Below are 22420 nucleotides of genomic sequence, written 5' to 3' on the forward strand. Positions count from 1 at the left end.
TCATATAAAGGAATATAAAAACACTTACTACCAAGTCACACCATCATTTTATTGATACGTCTTAAATTTATGGGATACCTGATTCACATAAATCTCTTTGTTGGCAAAAAATAAAAAAATAAAAAAATAAAGACAATAACAAGGAAAAAAAAAAGGTTAAGAAAGAAAGAAAAGAAAAGATAGAAATATAAGCAAAAGAGAACAGATGACATGGACGGTGCCACCCGTCACCGTATCTTTGCCTTAAAATAACGACTCTGTCTCCCCATATCCATTTCCATTTTCACTCACAGACTCATTTTCTCGTTTCTTCCATTCTCTTCATTCTTCACAACACAATCATCATCATCATATTTCATTCATTCATATTCTCTCTCTCTCTCTCTCTCTCTCTCTGTCGCTCTGAAATTACAAACAATCCAATCCTCAAAAGCCTAAAAAGTTAGAGAGAGAAACCCCATAACATAACGCACAGCAATAATTCACTTTTCTTTACAACTCTCTCTTTTCTCTTTCTTTATTGCCAGCCTCGCAAGCTCGTCCTTCCCCCATCCCATAACATAACTCCCATTTCTTTCCTCTTTCTCACCTTCCCATCATCACTGCCACACCACCACGATCTCAGGTACCCTCTCAATCACACTCTCACTCTGATCAACTTTTTTCCTGCCAGATCTCTTTCCTTACGTACTTGTAATTCGATCGCCTTCTTTCATCGTTTTTTCTGATTTATGATCATGTTTATTGATCTGGGTCGTTCTTAATTTCTTATAATTTTAATGGGTTTTTGTTGTTTTTAATTTAATTTTTATTGCGTTTTTGTATTCAGTTTGAGCTCTGATCTGATGGGGTATGTGGGTTTTTGTTGTTGTTTATCATTGGTTAGTTGCTTGATCATCTATGAACTTTGTTCTTCGTCTGTTACTTGTTTGATCCAGCCTTTTTGTGTTATTGTCCTCACTTGAATTTATGTTGTAACTTGAATGGTTATTTGTAAAAGTCTGATAGGATGGCTTTTGTATTTGTGATATAGATGGTTGATTATGAAACTGAGTCAAAAAAAATCAAGGAGATCCAAACATATTGAGCTTTTTGCATTGGAGTAAATCCAGTGATTTATAATTGTTTTTGGGTTTTTGATTATGATTATAGGTAAAGCCTTGGTGCGATGGCAAGTGCCTTCCACCAAAAGCAGATAGTAGATTTGAGTTTGGAATCAGCCTCTCAAAAAAAAAAAAAAGAGTAAGGCTGCCTACCAATCACCTCTCCCAGACCCTGAGAAAGTGAGAATTTTGTGTATTGGGTATGATAGTTTCATCAATGTATCGTGATCAAGGCATTATGGGTCAGTCTTGAAGAACATAATTGCTAGATTATCCATTCTGGATTGGAATCTCAATGTAGCCGTGTCATGTATAGTCATTACTGCTCTAATCTATTTTCAAGATTTTTGGTGTTATGAGAGTATTTGACAGACTTTGAAGACATGGATTCCAATGTTGATTTTGAGCGAGCTTTTCTAGGGATGATATGATTTTTAGGGTGGTTATGTAACTTAACTATCAAAAGAAAAATGGGATGATATGATTTGCAGCAAGAATGGATTGAGGGTTATCCTTAACACGGGAAACTTTACAACTTGGTTTCATTGCATTTTGCTTCAAGCGGTAATGTAAGATGGTAGGCAACCTCTGGACATGGCTTTGGTGGCTCTTGTCTACTTGACATGGGAATATGCAGATTTAGTTTCAATAATAGATTGGTTGCCGAACTGTCTGGAGTTTCCAAGGATATATTCACATTAAGAAGGGTCATCATTTTTGCTACTAAATAAGAATGCTTGTTGTTGATTGTTTGATACTTATACTTCAATTCAATTCTTTGGTAAGATATGCATGCAGGATACATGGTGAGAAAACACTCAAAATATAATGTTATTAGTTGACAGTTCTCTTGATGGGAGTAGTTCACAAGTTGGTCTTGGGATATATATGTAGAAACGTGAAATTCCAATGATGACACTGACTCTAGATAAAAATTCCTTCTGGATCATGTGTCTTTTAATAATTAAAAGAGGATGAGCTAAGTATGAAATCTTTGGAAGGACCATTATGATATTGGGACTTGGATCATAAAGATATCATGATGTGAATAGAACATCTAAACAGTTGCTCTTCTATTAAAAGAAGTTTTTTCATAATGAATAAGTGGCTCGAATTGGTAGAGCAACTGGTAGAATAGCTGTGGAGTAGCATATAAAAGAGAGAGCAAGAAAGAGAGGTAGTATTGGAGTATAAAAGCTATGGGAGTTATAGGACACTGTGATCTTGCTCAAGCATAATTCCATGCAATTGCTTTGTCATGCATATAGGGCCATGTTTAGGGTATGAAGAGGTGAATTTTATTATGTCTTAGCTGATATATCGCTGTGAATGGAGGGCCATTGAAATAGCTAAGAGACAGCTGAACTTTGAAGAGCAATATCTTGGAGAATATTTAGGGTAGGAAAGCCAACTATTGTGGATTCTATTCATGTGATGAAGAAAAGGGGAGAGTTCTCTTCAGCACTTATCAAAGAAGAAAAAGAAAAGGGGAGAGTTCTCTAATATCAGCCTACTCCAAGATGACTAGTGATAAATGGCAGAGTAGGCAAGGCTGGTGCAGAGCAGGGAGGTTATGGTCCCCTGCATTTTAACATTCCCAATAATTACTTGTTACAAAATATTCCATTATTGCTTTTAACATAATTTCCCCCCCCCCCCCCCCCTCCCAACCCATGCTGGATTTCTTGATTATTTTACTTTCATTTGATCATCCTTACAGTATATGATTTGTATACTGTTACTTACCTTATATATATATATATATAATTGCCTGCCCCTCCCCAAAATTTTTGGAATCTTTTCCACCACTTGATATTTCCACTTTGGCCCCCCTTAGAAAATATTTCTGGCTCCCCCATTGCTTCTGATTTTGACAATTGGAACCAGACATGAGGTAAAACGTAAACCAGATTTAAGATTGCAAATCCAATGCAGATGCAAGACCCTGACGGTAAAGAATTGAGATGTTTGAATTCCAATCATAGTGTATCAGACACAATGCAGCAGTTAGACATTAACACTTATGCATGTGCTTGTTACAAAATAGGGATCTGGCATAGTGGCACATGTGTTTATTATGGAGGGTTTCTGTATGTGAGTTTTAGTAATTTATTATTTTAACTTAATGGGGATGTGGGCTGAACCCAGACGTGGTAGATACTGGCAGTTCATATGAACCATTATGAGAAGGTATCCACTTCCAATAATAATAACTTTCGTAGAGACAATATATATGTTTTATGATCTCTATGAAGTTTTCTTGTAGTATATATGCTGATCCACTTTTTTTCTGACTAATTGAAAATTATGTTGCTTTTTTGCTTGGGCCATTCTTAATTCTTTACCTTGATGTTGCAATTGCACAAAATGAATTTATTTGCTGTGAAACTGTTACTTTCTGATGCAAAATGAATATAACATGATGCACTTTTTTTTTTTTTTTGATAAGTAAGACATTTGTGCCTGATTGTATTTACATTCTGCTAATTCTTCCCTTGTTTTTATTTTCTTTTTATTTTTATTGTTCCCTTATACGATTCTCTCTTTTCTGTAACCTCTGCTTATCTAATGTGGTTAATAGACATTTAGACTGTTGGTAGCTACAGCTACAACATAGATAGCAGGCATCTGATTTGTTGAGTTTGTTCTTGACATCTATTTAATCTCCCCATTTCTGCTCTTGTGCAGTTGAGTCTTGTGGAATCTGTAGACTACCAAAACACAGGAGTTCAAAGAACATCTTTTTTGTCTTAGTTGGGAGATACAGTACCAAAAAGGCTTTCAGGCAATGTCTAGCTCTGCGAAATTGGATCCTGCATTTCAGGGAGCTGGTCAAAGAGTGTATCCTTACTATGAGTAGTGGCATAAGTAATGAACTTGTGCACTGTGTTTGTTTACGTATTTCTTTTTTGTTTTGTATGCAAGAGAGGAGTGAACATTATACAGTATTACTTATATGCTGAACATGCTGCCTTTTCATTTTAGTTGTTAAACTTAACATCTTACAGAGGGACTGAAATTTGGCGAATTGAGAACTTTCAGCCCGTTCCATTGCCAAAGTCTGAATATGGAAAATTCTACATGGGGGATTGTTACATTGTCTTGCAGGTACAAACTGCATCCAGTGCTCTTCTCTCTGTCTTTGTCATTTGTTGATTAGATAAATGAAAAAAGAGAAAAAAAAAGGGGGTGGGGGAGGTGGATGGGGCCCCATATCCTTCTGAAATGTAATCTTTGTCTTTCATATATATTTACTTGCTTACCTGTCATATATTTCTGTAGACAGCACAAGGCAAAGGAGGTGCTTATACCTTAGACATACACTTCTGGATTGGGAAGGATTCAAGTCAGGTGTGCCATTTTCCATTTTTTTCTTCATTTGGAGTTTGAACTAGCCTTTAAGATTTCGTGTTCATATAAGCTAAGAGTTGACCTGAAAACATAATCTCACTAATCCTTATAAATTCTTATAGGATGAATCCGGAACAGCAGCTTTAAAAACTGTTGAACTTGATGCGGTTCTTGGGGGACGTGCAGTGCAGCACAGGGAAATACAAGGCTATGAATCTGACAAATTTTTGTCATACTTTAAACCTTGTATCATACCTTTGGAGGGTGGTGTTGCATCTGGATTTAAAACGCCTGAGGAAGACATATTTGAAACACGGTTGTATGTCTGTAGAGGAAAACGAGTTGTCAGAATGAAGCAGGCACTGCAAATTAACTTCATTAATTCAATGAACTTTAGATGTAGATTTTCACAGATCAAGGAATCATCATTCTCCATTTTGCTTGTGCAGGTCCCTTTTGCTCGATCCTCACTGAATCATGATGATGTATTTATCCTGGACACTCAGAATAAGATTTATCAGTTCAATGGTGCAAATTCCAATATCCAGGAAAGGGCCAAGGCCTTGGAAGTAATTCAGTTTTTGAAGGAAAAGTATCACGTGGGAACTTGTGATGTTGCAATTGTTGGTAAGGTCACATGTATATATGATTGTTATGATGCTATTTTTCTTTCTATTATTCTCAAAAAGTTTACATTTTCCTACCACTAAATTGTTTTCATTCATTTTTAGTTGTACCCATGGTTCTCAATTCTTCATTTGAATACTTGGTTGTTCTTAATGGTGTTCACCATGCCAGATGATGGGAAGTTGGATACTGAGTCAGACTCTGGTGAGTTCTGGGTCCTCTTTGGTGGTTTTGCTCCTATTGGAAAAAAGGTCACTAGTGAAGATGACATTATTCCTGAGGCCACTCCTGCTAAACTTTATAGGTATTTTATTCCATCTTCTTCTTTGTATGTAATAGTGAGGCTTTCTCCAGTAAACTTTCTTCCTTTTATATTTCTCTTTGTTTTTACTTCTATATTATGATAAGTCATAGCAGCATGTGGAAATGGAAAGCAGATACATGTCTAAAATTTTTAAACTACAAAGCTGTGCCCTGTGGTGCAGGAATTAGACTTTTAGAGTCTGTGGTGGTTATGCACATGCGGTTTACTTGTTCCCCTCCCCACTTTCTCTCTTCCAAAAACAAAAAAGAAAAAAAGAAAAAGAATTGCAACTTATTTAGTTTATATTATTTTGGCCCTTTGAGAGAGCAGACATTTGGAAGGTTTAATTTTGCATCTACATGGTAACTGCTACTTCCATAATGCATTTTGTATGTGCTACAGTATTAACCTGGCTGGGAATCGTTTCCCTTCTCCTTTGTACAGAGAGTTTCTGATCGGTGGCTATAGTCTGCATCTCTGTCTGTTCTCATTAAGTCTGAATATTTACAGATTCAGAAATGCTCAATCATGAACTGTTTTTTAACCCAGTTGATCCTCCATCTTCATTTGCTTCTGATCCCCTATGTTCTCTCTCTCTCTCTCTACACACACACACACAAAAATATTTATTTTTAGTGAGTATGCTTATAGAGTTGCAATGTCATCCTGCAGCAACACATTTGAATAATATCAGGCTGTGCCATCTCCTTACTGTAAATTTGCTGTTAGTTCTATCCTAACCACCAAATAGCAACTTCAGATGGGCTCTTTAACTTACTCTAATCTCTATAGAGTAATTAATGAATCAAGTTACAGTGAAATACATGCCCTTTTTCTCTCATTATATAGTTTTTTCTATACAAAGATGAAGAATTTTATGTTGCTAATATGGAGGAGAGCTATGGAAAAATGGCTAGATGTTGATTTGATTTTGTCAATCATATTTTTTCTGCTTTCTAGAAGCTCTATTAAAGTTTAAGGTCTTAAGTTTGGATAGCTAATGCATTAACTGCTTTCTTAAAGGAAGAGTTAGAACGGTTAGCTAATTGCGTTGCAGGTTCTATGAAGAAGTTGCTCTGTTGTGTGTGTGTGTTTTCCCCCTTCCTATGCTTCCTTTGGAAGCTTTGATATTTTCAAGGAGTTTTTCTTGGTGTCTTTACATAACTTTCAATAATATCCAACAGAAATTTTCACGGGAAAAAAAAAGAAAGAAAATAAAGGAAGGAAAAGATCACAAGTTGATTTTAAATATTTGTCAGGCAGCTTCAAAAAATCTAATTTTGTTTGCATTTATGACTTACTGGTATAAGAGTAAATGATATTACTTACGTCTTCAATATTGTCCTTGAGGTCAAGCATTTAATCAAGAGGCTGATAGTGATATATATTAACAACTTAAGTGAATTTCTTGCCTGTCTTTTGTTCTTTTCATTATTTGTTATTTCATTCATTCCATATTAAATGTCTTGCTTTCTTTTTGGAACGTCCCTGAGTAAGTATCCGCTTTCAAAAAGTCAAGCATTTAAACCTTCATCTTCCAATATTATCCAATAGTAATTCAAAAGACCAATCAGGACACATTTTAACTTTATTAAACATCCTGCCTTTTCAAACCAAGACACTCAAATTAGGATGGAGGGACTATGATTTTAAAAGGTATATATTAGTTTTTTTTTTTTTTTTTTGATGAAAAATGTATTTAATGGTTGCTCTTGCCCCATCATTTTCTTCCTTGTTTGGATGAAAGATAGCATGCCAGTGTTTCATGATGACTAAAGTTATTAACATAATTTTAACTTGGCTTGCTGGTTTCGACAGCATCACTGATGGACAGGTGAAGATAGTAGAAAGTGGACTATCCAAATCCCTGTTGGAAAACAACAAATGCTATCTACTGGACTGTGGTGCTGAGGTATTTGTTTGGATTGGCCGGGTAACGCAAGTGGAGGAGAGAAAAGCTGCCGTCCAAGTGGCTGAGGTAGTAGCGTAGCATCCAATTCTCCATTTCTTAATGAAAATAAGGATTCTAAACTTCAATTTTTATCTTCAGGAATTTCTCACTGGTCAAAATAGGCCAAAATCTACACGTATTACCCGGCTTATTCAAGGTTATGAGACGCGTTCATTTAAGTCCAACTTTGATTCTTGGCCCTCAGGTTCTGCCACTCCTGGGAATGAGGAAGGAAGAGGCAAAGTGGCAGGTAGTGATCATTTCCTCATCCCTAAATTAAATTGGAATATCTGGTCAATCTTGTTGAATATTGTATTTTGTACATTGCTAGCTCTGTTGAAGCAACAAGGGGTTGGTGTCAAGGGCATGACAAAAGGTGCGCCTGTAAATGAGGAAGTCCCACCTTTGCTTGAGGGATGCGGAAAGATGGAGGTCTAGTTAATAATTTTTTTATCATTGCATTTGGAAATGAATTGATTAATTGGCTGGTTTGAATGGATTAATGTTCAAAACATTACCTATGGACTATTTACTTTTCCGTAGGTATGGCGCATCAATGGCAGTGCCAAGACTCCATTGCCTAAAGAGGATGTTGGTAAATTTTATAGCGGGGATTGCTACATTGTTCTCTATACCTACCATTCAGGTGATAGGAAAGAAGACTACCTTTTGTGCTGTTGGTTTGGAAAGGACAGCATTGAGGTAAATTACATCGTTCTACTTTGGGTTTGAAATTTTTAAAAGAATGGCTTCATACAGTTGCATGCAGTTCTTGTAATATACAATGCAGAGAGATGTATTTTCGAACCCTTTCTGGAATTAATATGCAATTCACTATGCAAGCACCTTTTTTTTTTAATGATAGATTACACAAGCACCCAGTGAATCTTAAACCCATGACTTCGCCTCCACTCTGATTTTTATTTTTATTTATTTTTTTTTTTCGTTCAATTTTTTTTTAATAAATTCAATACTTGCAATGGGGGGGGGGGGGGGTTTGAACCTTAGACATCTTTGTTGGAAATACCAAGAGGTGCCAATTGAGCTATCCTCAATTCTCACTTCTTGTACCCTGTTGTTGTTTTTGGTCTTGACCATTACGTACCAACTGAAAGACAACTAATTTTGCGGTCAGCGAGCCATGTTATGGGGAAAGCATCTAAATATTTTTCATCATCTGTGTTCCTGCATGTCAAATTGCTTGGGACAACTAATTTTACATTTTTCTTTTTAATACACTACCAAAACTAAGCATCACATGCACAATGGTGTCCCTAATACCCTCCAATAAGAAACATAACACATGCACAATATCAACGTTTGTTAGTGCATGTCCAGACATTTTTCAACAAAAAAAAAAAGAATCCATTAATTTGACAAAAAAAATGCTAACGGAGGGGTTGAGTGCTCATTACGATAAAATAAGGGGGGAAATATTACTAGGTTTTAAAGTAAAGGGGGACATTGCAACTGCCCTATACTTTAGACTGCCGCCCCGGGGGGGGGGGGGGTAAGAGAGAAGTGCAATTTGCCCTTCTTTTTAATTTTACATATTTGATGAAAATTTTGCAGTTTTGATAATGTATTAGTAAGAATCTAAGATCTTGTAATACATGGTTATGTGTGTCTTTTTCCAATAAGCTATAATATTTACAACTTCAAACTTTCTTTGTTACTGGGATGGTGAAAATGTATGCATGTAGGTTCATTTGTGTGTGTATAATTTTTAACTCTCACCTCATACGAGTCATCATAAGGTTGAATCATGATGCTGCACCATTTTGTGCTGTCCCTACTCTTGCAAATTATTTGTATTTCAACTTATAACTTGCACTCCCTGTTGTTGGTTACTTAAAAAAAAAAAAAAATTATAACTATTAATATAATGACTTGATTATATTCCCCAATCCAGGAGGACCAAAAGATGGCTACTCGGTTGGCTAGTACAATGTTCAACTCATTAAAAGGGAGACCTGTTCAGGTAGCATATTATCTTTATACAAGTTGTGGAATGTGACCCTTTATACTTGCATGTAATGAGTGATTCTTGCAGGGTCGCATATTTCAAGGTAAAGAGCCACCACAATTTGTTGCACTTTTTCAACCTATGGTGGTCCTTAAGGTACTTGCTTAGCTTGCACAAAAATTCACCTTGAATATCAAGATTTAATTCTAATAATGTGATATGAGAGTGGGATTCGTAGCTAACAGTGGTAATTGATTGGTTTTCAACTTTAGGGAGGTTTGAGCTCTGGTTACAAAAAATTTATAGCTGACAAAGGTTTGACGGATGAAACTTACACGGCGGATTCTGTTGCACTCATTCAAATATCGGGAACTTCCACTCATAACAATAAAGCAGTGCAAGTTGATGCAGTATGTTTTAAATCAATCAAATTTTCTATGGTTTTTAAAATATTCTGTCTGTAGACAAATGTTTTGTTTGAATGTACTGGCTTTTTTCTTCAATATTGCTTTACATGTTAGTGATTTGGAAGCCATAATTTTTGCCTATTTCTTTGGTTCCAGTGGTCAATGTTTTGATTGTTGAATCTATCATTGGCCATAAAAATGTGTATATTTTTTCTTTTATTAGCACAACATTATGACATGTCAAATTTTGATATCATTTTCCATTCTATTGGTTTAGTGTGACATCTATACTATTATTAAGAGAATAGAACCTTTTGGTTTCCACTTTTAATGCTCCAAAATACCCTCACACATAATCACTATTTTTTTGTTAAAAAATAAAAATTGAATTATAGGGTTAAACAAGGAAAATAAGATTTTTCAAATACCTAAAATTTAGGTCACATTTTAAATTTAAAACACAATGCAATTCTTTTGTCTCTTTTTTCTTTTTTCCAAAACTAAACTGTAACTAGAAGTAGTTATAACGGTAATTTCAAGAACCCCACCTACCCTGATTTTTGTGGGAGAAGAGGAGGTTATAACTGCCTGTAAGTGATGGTTTCGCAAGCACTTTATTTTTTATTTTTTTATTTTTTTTAAAATTCATTTTGTCAAAGATTTAAAGTTTCTAACACCCTAAAATATTTATATTTGAAACATGATTTCTGAACATGTTAAGAGTTTTATGACCTAAAAAGTATATATATGTTAATCGAAATAAGCCTCTAAACACGTGTGAAGAGGCTGGTGATAATATATAAAATTTTGTTTACAATATGATTATAAGGTAAGTGAACAAGAAATACGAGTAACATGAGCAATGCTGCTAACTCCCCGTTTCCTTTCTCTATTTCGAATACTAAGCATTCTTAAGTTGCATAGTTGCAAGACATTGATCATCATATGAGTCATCTAGATGTTATTCTAACAGAAATATACATATATATGTTTTATTCTTGTTTAGGCCGCAACATCATTGAACTCTATGGAGTGTTTTGTCCTTCAATCTGGCTCTTCAATTTTCTCCTGGCATGGAAATCAAAGCACCTTTGAGCAGCAGCAGTTAGCTGCAAAAGTTTCAGAGTTTTTGAGGGTATACTTATAACTCAAAACTATTCTTTTATTGGCTTTACTCTAACTCATTGTGGCTTTGAAATGTAGAGGCATCATTTTAAAAAGTCAAAAGCAAGACCAAGTTGGCTCAACTTGTTAATAACTTGACTATATTTCAGTATAGAGCCTCAAACTAACTACATGGTAGAATGAACTGACCTTTCACTTTTGTTTTTTAATTGAAAAAGGGCAAACAAAAAATTGTAATGTCAAATTTGTTTTGTGTAAGTTTTCACATGTTTTTTCCGTTAGAATTATGGCTAAATGATCAAATACACCATTTCTTAGCAAGTTAAGCTTTAAGTTAAGCTTTTGGGACAACTTGTAATTTATCATGGCATTAGAGCAGTTGATCCTAAATTCAAACCATGACTCTACTACTCCCATTTAAAAAGTTAAAAATCCACATGTTGGGCCCCACTTATTAAGGGGGAGTATGGGTCCACACGCAAAGAGGTGTGTTAGAATTATGGTCGAATAATTAAATTCATCATTTCCTAGCAGTTTAAGCTTTTGGGACAATCAATAATTTATCATTTAAGCTTTAATGTTCTTTTTCCAAATAGAAAAAAGTAATGAGGCTAGTATTGTTATGTTTTTCTACATTTTCTTGGATGGCAACCAAACAGAGCATTGGGTGGGTTGGGTTGGTTAGTTTTGTCTTTTGCTAATTTTATTAGGGGGAATTTTAAGCTTATGTGGTTGAAAATTGAAGGTTGTTGTGAGACACAACCAAACCTACAACTTTAATGCAATGTCAAAATTGTTTTATATGTTCCTAATTCGTGATAATACTATTAAATATATAGGAAAAAAGTTAGCTCCAAACCGATTTTTTTAGCTATCTTCCTCTAACTCGTTATGTGGCAATTGAAGAGATCATCCATGTATAATTTTAGTCACATGACTTTTTTAATGATTCATATGACCTGTTTAAATAACACATAAATAGTCTTATAATTCGCCACGTAGTGAGTTGTAGGAGATTTTTCCAAGCTACTTTGTTGCTAATCTTTGTCTATACATGTATGTATGTATGCACTATATGCTGATTCAAGTTGTATGTAACTGAGTACAGTGCTATGTTGAATTTGGAGTATATCCCAACTTTCTTTGTTAATTTATTCAATCACATCTAGACGCTTTACTTCGTATTGGTGTTTGTTTCCCTTTGTAGAAAAATTTGAAAATAAATACGGTAATCAAAACCAAATGTATGAGTTTTGGAATTTATTCCTTGGATTGGCATCATAGCATTCTCATTCTTAACACCTACGAGGAAAAAAGAAGCAGCATTCTCATGCTTACAATTTATACTTCTAGCAGTCTTAAGCTAGTTTTTGGAACTTAATATAGAAATCAGTCCCTACTATTTCCTAATGTATTGTTGTTAACCAACTCAAGAATTATTTAACTTGTTCAGCCAGGAGTTGCTCTGAAACACGCTAAAGAAGGAACAGAGAGCTCATCCTTCTGGTTTCCCCTTGGAGGCAAACAAAGTTACACCAGCAAAAAAGTTTCTCAGGAGATTGTCAGAGATCCCCACTTGTTCACATTCTCTTTTAATAAAGGTATCATTTCTCTTCTATAAGTTAAGTTAATAATTCCTCTTATTAAAATTTCTTCTCCCACGAATGGACAAATGGCAAATCTGAGTTTCATAAGTTGTTGATTGTGCTCGTTATCCATTCTAACTCTGCTTACTTTGATCATTTTGTTGTCACATGGATCCACCCAGGAAAGTTTCAGGTGAGTTTTAGTCTTCCTTGAATATTAGCTCAGGTTTTCAGTGGCTTCTATATTCATTTTCTACATTATGGCACAGGTCGAGGAAGTTTACAACTTTTCCCAGGACGATCTGTTGACAGAGGATATCTTGGTATTTGACACACATGCTGAAGTGTTTGTTTGGGTTGGTCAGTCTGTAGACTCCAGAGAAAAGCAAAATGCTTTTGAAATTGGCCAGGTACTGCTTAAACTGTTTAGGCTTTTGTCATATTTTCCTTATCATTATGTTCTCAGTTACGAAATTATATATATATATATATACACATTTTTTTTCCAGAAATACATAGAGATGGCTGCATCTCTGGAGGGGTTGTCTTCAAATGTACCACTATATAAAGTCACTGAAGGAAATGAACCATGCTTCTTCACAACATACTTTTCATGGGATCAGAACAAAGCTGTTGTATGTGCTGAAACAACATATCTATCTTTCTGGTTTAGCAATAATTTTTATCCTTTTTCCTACTTTATTGCGAACAATTAAGGCAGAGACGTTTCTTTTGTCATATCTATGCAAAGTTGAGATGATGTTAGTTTTTGATCGGATGATGTTGACAGGAAGTACTCCCTCATGTTCTTTTTTAGAATTCTCAGATTGCTTAAACTTAAAAGGGTTACTTTCAGGATGAACTTTGTTCTTTTTACTTATTAAAAATAAAAAATCTATGCAACCCAATGTATAGCCATATGGGTGAAATTAAGTGATATCTTTCTGTCAAGTAGGAAATAATTGAACTCAAAGATTCCCAATTGTAAGAGTTTTTGACATCCTCATTCAAGTTTGTAAACGTTTTAGGTTAGAGTTGGTGCATGCTCACTCAAGGTTGTGAATGTTTTAGCTTTTCTAATTCACTTTTACACCCATTTGATCAAGTTATGGGGGTCTTAACAACAAGTAAACCATAGTTAGCAACCAAGTGAAACTGCAGGAATTGATAAGAACTTTGCAAGAATGAGGAAGCATAAAATAATGTCTTAGTAAGTGGACTTGAAGCATTCATGACGGGTGTGTAGAAAATAGTAATTTGAGAGGCAATATCTCATGTCTAATTACCATGTACTTGGGATGCGCCCCTTTGTGCTATTTTAATGATATTACTTATAGGGAAAAAGTAAGTAATTTGAGAGGCATCTATAAGGTAAATATCATTGAGTCTATAAGTGGAACTAAGATATTGTATTTACATGATAATTATTATTAGATTCCATTTGTTCAATGGTAATGTTTAATCAACTAATCTTTAGAAGAGAAAAGGAATAGCAACGACCCCCCCTGACAGAAGAATTAGTATTGTTTTTGAAGCATAAATTTATGATGACATGGGTACATGTTAAAAACTTTGCTATTTCTGTTCAGGTTCAAGGAAACTCATTCCAAAAGAAGATAGCACTGTTGTTTGGGATTGGCCATGTTGTGGAGGTAAACACCATTTTAAGTTAACCTCCTCTAAATGGCGTTTTTGGAATTCTGTTTGTTAAATGAACTTATTCCTAATTTAGACAAGGAATAAATATTCAGAAGTTCATGATGTCTGCTTATAAATTAATCATAATCCTACTTCTATACATTATAATCATGGACCTGGTGAACTGAAATGAAGGAAGGTATACAAAAACATATGGAAAAGCTAAGAGTTGTAACTTATATTAGTGGTCATTGTGTTTATATAGAACATAAAAGGTGCTATTATTTCTATTACTGTTGTTAGTTTGCCTTAGATCATGGTTCGGCTACATTGAGAGATTTTTAAGATAGAATCTTATGTTAATGCAAATGCAAATCAGGTAAGTATATGAGTTATTTCGAATTTTGCATTCATAGTTGTAGTTTAAACCTGCTCACTTTAGTGATTAACTATGAGTATTACCCCTCTATTTTTTTTTATTGGTGACATCACCTTATTTATTGTTGATTTTGATGTCATTTTCATCATTGATATTTTAGTTGTTTTTATTGATATCATTTATTCCAAGCAAATTAACTTGATCGTATACAGCCTCAAGTCTGATGTTGATTTTGTTGCCGGTAATGATGATAATGATTGGCTGTTTTGTGCTTATGTGTGTGTTCAGGTTTGTGCTTATTTGTGTTTTGTTGATACCTCAACAAGTCAAATCCTGCTAATTGCATCAATTAGGATACAATTAATTAAGATATTACCATAACTACGTAAACCATAATATATACCCCACATTGCCCATCCTCTGGTCATAGACCATAGTATTCTGACTTCCATCCCTCGTTGACAGTCATTGTTCACTACAATCTCACGTGTTCCAATTCATGCCAAAGCAGGTCCATTCTAAACTCAATTTTTTCATTTATGGCTTCCTTCACGAGCTCATGTTCCAAAGTCAAGGCGTCTTCAAGTTTGAGGGGATATTAGAATTTTTTTTTTTTGAAAAGTAATAAGAATTTTATTGAAATGAGACTACTTAATGCAAAGAATGGCATGAAGTAGCCTAAATAATTACAAAATATACAAAATCTAATATGTCAGGATATTATATATTAAAATATTATTGTAAGTATGTAGATCGTTGCTTTGTAAATAGCATGGGCTACTGTGGTTTTGTAATGCCAAAGTCAATTGTGGTTTTAGGGTTACTATACTACATCTAATGTATTCCTCTATATATCCTACATTGGGTTCATTGTAACACAACAAATTCAGTAGAGTAAAGATGTTGTTTAGGGCTTTCGACTCAAGACGTAGGTCATCAGGCTCAACTACGTTAATTCTCTTGCTTCCATTCTCTCTCGCTCTCTCTACATCATTTTAATTTCTTCTTTTAAAAAAAAATAGTAAAGTGACGGTGTGATATTTTATGCTATTTCTGGGCCAGGATAAGTCCAGTGGGAATCAAGGAGGACCAACTCAAAGGGCTTCAGCTTTAGCTGCCTTATCCTCTGCCTTCCATCCATCCTCTGGGAAACCAACCCAAACGGTAAACAAACTGCTAATGCCTCTATTGGTTTACTAAAAATCTTTTCACCATTCCTTTTAGCTGTATCCAACTATCATGTCTTCATTAGTGTAGTCTGAGGAGGTGCAGCCTATACTGTTGCATGTATGTAAACTAGGCCGTAAAGGCCGATTCTGGAACACCCCCCCTCCCTCCCTGTCCCAAAAAAAATAAGCAAATAAAAGGCACACAAAGAAAAAAAGAAAGTCATTGTAGAATAATATGACCAGTAAAGCCTTTGATTTGGAGTTCAATTGGGAGGTCTAGAGATTTGATCATTCAACACTTGCTTGTTACCTCTTGGGATTGGATACGGTAAGGGGGCCCAGCAGGCCTGCTTCTAGAAGTTCTGAAACATTGCCAAGGGGGGTGCATCTGTATACTTTTATCTTGAAAATAGGAGATTGCGCCTTGCAGAAATTTAAATTGGAAGGAACTTACCTCTTGTAACTTAAAACATCTGCCCCTGACAAAATGTTCCTTTTTGCAAATTGAATTCCCTTCCAAGTAACCTTAAATAATCACTACTAATTAGACTAGTCAGATGGCAAAAAAGAAAAAAGAAAAAAAAAAAGGCATCAGGGGCAAAGTGTCATTTATGAAAGTAGGAGATAAATTCCTGACATTTCTGTAAACCTTGAGAGGTTAGTGTGATGTACCTCAATAACAATAATGATTAATGACCCCTCTTTAGGCAATTGTGTCAGATAGGCAATTGTGGAAGATACTTTATGCATGTATCAGTTCATATTTGATATAATACATCCAAACTAAAAGTGATATCTTGCTATATAGTACCCTTGATCATTAGTTCTAGTGGTAAAGTGAGGGTTAGGGTTTGTGTAGGTCTTAGGGTTCAATTCCCTAAACAAAAATAAAATTAAATAAGGAATAGCAATTAGCAAATGATACGAAAATGGGTACTCAGCAGCATTCCATTTGAGGATTTTGCATCTTCAGAGATATAGGGTTTTGCATCTTTAGAAATGTCTATTTCACAGGTTTCACTTTCAGGAAGGTATCTGATGTCAAAGGAATCAGAAGCCACTATTCCATTTGAGGGATTAGATTAATTTTCTCTGAGTTCATATGAAAAATTCTAGGGAAAAGCTTTTCAGCTGGCAACAGGACAAGAAAGTTTATTTAGCCAGATTTTATATGAGTTTGAAGGGAAACAAGATCTCCCATACATAATTCTGGTAGGCAGTGATTAATCCTATTTGTGGGTGAGGTCAGCAATTCTGGGCCTTTGGAAATAAAGGAATGCTATTCATACTCACTTATCATACAACAACTCATAAGAACTGATGAGTAAGCTATATAAGCACTGGATCTGCAGGTGGGAACCATCTGTTATGTATGACTTCAAAATATTGTGTGCAAATCATTTAGTATGAAATGCATATGTGAAAAAGCATTTCCCTTGGGAATATTTTTTTGACTAAATTACAATTTTGACCCGTAAAGTTTGAGGTTATTTTCATTTTGGTCCCTTAAGTTATTTTTTTATTTTGGACTAAATTTGATTCCGTTTTCAAAATGGTCCTTCTGTCATTCTCCATGATTTGATTTGGCTGTTAAAAGCCAACAAATTTTCGTCATATATATACGTATATAGAGTGAGAGATGGGTTCAAGTGACACTTGGGTGTAACTTTACAAGAGTTACACATTTTCTTGACCATTGATCTCTATTAAATCTAAAGGTGGAAAAACAATCATGCCATATCATAATTGTCCTAGAAATTTGTAATCAAACCACATTAACTCTCTTCAGCCTTGATCTTTAAACAAGAAAATAAAATTTCTCCAGCATGTTCTATGTCTTCTTCATCTAATCATCCCTATCTCTGCTACAAAATCTTCAACAACCACAAATAAAGATATTTTTGCACAACAACGTTCTTTCTACGAGCCAACAAAAATCAATATTAATTTGAGTGAAAAGAATTGACTGTTACTGAGGTAATGCAGAAGGCTGTGTAATATGCAATTATGCTTTGGAGTTCTATGAATTACTGCTGTCATCAATTCAAAAATCCCTAAAGTTTGGCGGAGTTGGGTTCTTAATAGAAAAATCAAAATATAAAAGACTTTGGTTTTGGTGGGACCTTTTAAGCTTTGATTATGTAAAATTTGATGTAAATGGATCTGCAAAAATACTTGCATATATAGCAAAGGATGAGGCACTGCCGCACCATGACGCAAATTATAATCTCACCTCATCCTTTGCCTCTTACTCCCCAAATCATAATTTTAGCCTTTTAGAAACCACTTTTTTCTTCCTTATCAAAATCAAATTATTGAGTGCTTGACAGCGGTGGCTTTGGATGGGGCACTGCCACACCATGACGCACTCCTTGAACCAGTGAGCTGATGAGGTGGGCATTGGTGTTTCTAAATAATTTAGAACACATTAATCTTCCCATGAGGCGGCAGCAACACCGTTTGCAAGAAAGATACAAGGAAAATTAAGGTTTACATATTTTGTGAGAGAAAGATACAAGGAAAATTAAGGTTTATATATATTTTTTCTTAACCATGACGTGAGAGATGAATATGCTTCCATACTATTTGTTTGCATGAGAGCAAGAAGACTCTGAGAGAGGAAGAAGATGTTGTGGAAAGGTTCAATTAATGCTGTTTTTTTCCCCTATTGAGAAGAGTTAGTGCCTTAAATCACTAATTTCTAGAGAACAATAATGGCATGACCATGAGTGTTTTTCACCATTAGATATAATAGAAATAAATGGTCCAAAAAAGGTGCAACTCCTGTGAAGTTAAGGAGCCAAAATAAAATCTCCAAGAGATATGAATGGAATGGCTATTTTGAAAACGGAATCAAACTTGATGGACCAAAATAAAAAGTTTCAAACTTGAGGAGCCAAAATAAAAAGAACCCCACCAGTTAAGAACAGAAAGTGTAATTTAAGTCTTTTTTATTTTTAATTTTCAGATAGACATGCTACGCAAATTCTATTCATGTTAATTATTACTTGTTTTCATCTATCAGCAATTTTCTTGGTGAACATAAAAGTACTAGTGGGGAAACCTGGGGCAAACTTTAGTTAGTTGGATAAGTCTTTGCCTTTCCCTATTTTGTAAGGATCATTCAGTTGAGCAGCTCTGTTTGACTGTGTGCTATGTGGGGCAAGCTTTGGTTATTTTGAAAAACCTTTGCCTTTTCTTCTTTCTCAGTGGACGGTTTAGTTGGGAAAGTTGTATGGTCAATGTGGTCTATTTGGTTTTCAAGAACATCTAATGGTAGCATTCAATCTGCATTCCAAGTTATAACCTAAAGCTAGCTTATGATTTTGGTGCAAGTATGGTTGTCATCATTGCTATATATTTCATGCTTCTGCAATTTTTTCCCCCTTATTATACATATCTAAATAGAATCAATTTTATAGTTGACGATAATGATAATAATGGCAATGTATGTGCATGTGTTTGGGACATTCATATACTTGATCAATTCTTGTGCTATCCCATTTTCAGGACAAATCCAACGGGTCAAATCAAGGACCTAGGCAAAGGGCTGAAGCTCTGGCTGCCTTAAACTCTGCGTTTAATTCATCCCCTGGTGCCAAAACTTCTGCTCCTAGGCCATCTGGCAGAGGTCAAGGATCACAAAGAGCAGCAGCAGTAGCTGCTCTTTCATCTGTTCTTACAGCTGAAAAAAAGTCTGATGAATCTCCTACTCGATCCAGTAGCAGTCCTCCACCAGAAACTAACTCTCCTGGTAAGTAAGAGATTACCCTTTTTTTTTTACAAGTAATATACATCTATAAATACATTAAACCTCTGAATTGTTTGCATAAAGTTATCTTTTCCAAGGCTGCTATTTTGTAATATTTCAGTTAACTCCTTTAAAACAATGTCATTTCACATTTTTAACATTAAAAAATAACTTTAGAGATTATTTATTAATTTATTTAAACAATTTTTTTTTTTTTTTGACAATTTTTAAACTTAGTGGACTAAAATAACAATTGTTCGAATTTAATGGACTAAATGACAAGTGATCAAAATTAATGGACGAAAATGATAATCTTTAAATTTAGCGGACTAAAATGACAATTGATAAAAGGTATAGGGTATGAAGTGTATTTTTGTCTTAAAAGAAATGCCATGGCCACTACCTAGTGACTGTTTTTCCATAAAAACTATATTTTTGACCTTTGTATTTGCTCGCTTGTATCTAAAACTTTTGAACGTTTGGCATGTTTGAGTCCTTGCAGCAGAAACAAAAAGTGAAAATGATCAATCTGAATCAGAGGGACCTCAAGAGGTTGCAGAAATCAAGGAGAGTGAGGAAGTTGCACCCAGATCTGAAAGCAATGGGGGGAATTCAGAACCAAAGCAAGAGACAGTGCAGGAGAATGATAGTGGAAGTGGTCGAACATTCAGTTATGATCAACTAAAGGCAAAATCTGATAATCCAGTGACTGGAATTGATTTTAAGAGGAGAGAGGTAGTTTCTATTATGAATGCCTTCATTTTATTCCATATGTAGAATCAGTATTAATGGTTTTTTTTCCCCAAATTTGTAGGCATATCTGTCAGACGAGGAGTTCCAGTCTGTATTTGGGATTACCAAAGAAGCTTTCAATAAATTGCCAAGGTGGAAGCAAGACATGCAGAAGAAGAAAGTTGATTTATTTTAGGGATCAAACTGATTAAAAGAATGAAATTTCTGCCTTCTTCTGCATCCTTATTCCTTAATTATATCGATCTCTGCTTCTAAGTTGGATATCTGTGGTTTATTGGTAGAACATGCCTGGTTTGCAATGTCTTCTTAGCATTTTGCTATCTGCCCTTGATGGTCAATAGCTGTGATAGCATCGGTATTGATTGTGATGCCATCTGAAGAGTGATTCTTTTATTTCTTTACTTTCAACTGATCCTGCTTTTTGTAATGCTCACAGATTCTAGTTTTAAAGACTTCAGGCAGGTCAAATTCTTTTAATTGGTCAGTATGTATTTCTTTTGTGGTTATCTGACAATCATCATCTTCTATTTTGTTAAAAGGGGGGGTTGTATATGTATTGCATTTGTACGCGATTTTATTATATAAGGAATGAAAATTTGTTTGTTGGTTGCCATGTATGAGTTATGTATATCTGGCTGTGAACATCCTGGTTGGTTTTATTTTGATATTTATCCTAGCATTACTAAGTAGCTTATGAACTACTACTTCTTCTCTATCCTCATTCCTTTTCAACTTTCTCATCTTTTACAATCTTTGTTTGCAGATTTTGTTCTCAAATATAAAAACTGGTTTATGAGATTCGAAAACAGGGATATGGCATAATTATGTTGTTTCTTTTACCTATAGAGAAAAATCTTGTACTCGAAACTTTTGAAGTTGGAGATAGTTGCATGTTTTGTCAGTGAAAGAGTTGAACGGTGGTTGTGGGTTTTTTTTATAAATCCACGTTTAATGAATGATAGGGGATAAGTCTTGCTACAATTTCTGTTGTGTGAGTGATACTCATTTTATATGGAAGTCTACGTACTGTGAACTTCCAAAGTCAATTTGCTCTTTATTTGGGAACTCAGCATATAGTAATAAAATGAAATCATTTCTATATTAGGTTTAAAGTGTGTTTATTCTATACATAATTTGTTTCAAAAAAAGTTAAATTCTGGTTTTGGTGTTGTTTGTTTGCCCTTTGAAGCTTGGATGGGGGAAAAATCAAAATTGGGATTAGTTCATTGAATAAAAAAAGATTAAACCAATTATATGTTATATTGTTCATGGCTGATCTGGACTCTATAAATTGGTCAACACTTCAAGACTAATATACTAACAATGAAAAAACCACACTAAAAAGAAATTGATGATGATGATGATTATTATTATTATTACTACAGACGGTTGTTGAGCAAGTAAATTGACGCATGATATTCATACCTTCTTTACTTTAATCTTTATGCACTGGTCTGGGATACCAATTGCAAAACCGAGGCCAGAGGCATAGAGGGCCAAAAGGCCCAAAACATAAACTTAAAAAAAAAATATATTAATGGAGCTTCTTTTCTTTCTTTTGTTGTTGCTTTCTTCACTTTTATACAAGCTCAATGAATTCTTGGTACGCTTCCTTGTACTATAGTTCTTTTTTTTCCTTTCGATATCTCTTTTAGGCAAGCCAAACTCATCTGAGTTTTGTTCAACAAATTGTTTTCTTAATGATATAATTGTTAGGATTCACCCATGGTTTGAAAAATTTTATCATAATTTTACATTATAAACACTGTTTTCATTTTCCTTCGATGCAGTTGGTATTGCCATCAACAAATAAAATTGCTAAATTTGATATAAATAGTTGCATAACACTTTTGGAATCACTCTTTTTCAGTGAGAATGTGATCTTCTTTATTCATATTTTTTCCAAGTAAATTTGTGAGTTTACTTATGCAATTCATGGACTATCATAGTTGGGAGTTATATAAGTTAAACAAAAGGATTTGAAATTTTATGATACTTGTAAATAGTTAAATTTCATGAAATGTGTAACTATTAATTATTGTTTGTTGAAGATACCTATTATCTCTTCTAACAAAAACAAAAACACTTATAATCTGTCATGGACCACCATGATTTTTGATTTTGGAGGAAGGTTCGCAACCAAACAAAGAGAAAAAAATTCTTTTTGGTTATGTGAATCTTTTGGAACATGCTTTACATAATTAATTCTAACAACTGACAACAGTGGTCCAAATGCCTCGTCAATTTTTCTTGCAATTGCCCTTGTCCTGCTACTTGTCCTACTAATGTACCCATTCAATAGGGAAATAA

General features: G+C 34.5%; 1 protein-coding gene across 4 annotated transcripts; it reads left to right on the forward strand.

Annotated features, from left to right (window-relative positions):
• The first annotated feature begins 284 nt into the window (after positions 1–284).
• LOC115953988 (villin-2) lies at positions 285–20727 on the forward strand. 4 transcript variants are annotated; one of them, XM_031071828.1, is made up of 24 exons: positions 285–625; positions 3792–3944; positions 4112–4211; positions 4386–4454; positions 4577–4813; positions 4904–5081; positions 5253–5385; positions 7204–7363; positions 7436–7586; positions 7668–7768; positions 7880–8038; positions 9249–9317; positions 9390–9458; positions 9575–9712; positions 10716–10844; positions 12288–12435; positions 12603–12613; positions 12690–12830; positions 12930–13055; positions 14010–14072; positions 15500–15601; positions 19117–19360; positions 19851–20092; positions 20172–20727. In XM_031071828.1, exons 2-24 carry the CDS (start codon positions 3892–3894, stop codon positions 20283–20285), a joined length of 2937 nt encoding a protein of 978 aa, XP_030927688.1. In that variant the 5' UTR covers positions 285–625; positions 3792–3891; the 3' UTR covers positions 20286–20727. The 4 variants fall into 4 exon arrangements, with proteins under 4 accessions (XP_030927688.1, XP_030927690.1, XP_030927689.1 ...); XM_031071829.1 differs by having other exon boundaries at positions 288–625; positions 19860–20092; XM_031071830.1 differs by lacking the exon at positions 15500–15601 and having other exon boundaries at positions 286–625.
• Positions 20728–22420: the final 1693 nt, after the last annotated feature.

Source organism: Quercus lobata, chromosome 7, assembly GCF_001633185.2.
Source record: "Quercus lobata isolate SW786 chromosome 7, ValleyOak3.0 Primary Assembly, whole genome shotgun sequence".
Taxonomy (NCBI): Eukaryota; Viridiplantae; Streptophyta; class Magnoliopsida; order Fagales; family Fagaceae; genus Quercus; species Quercus lobata.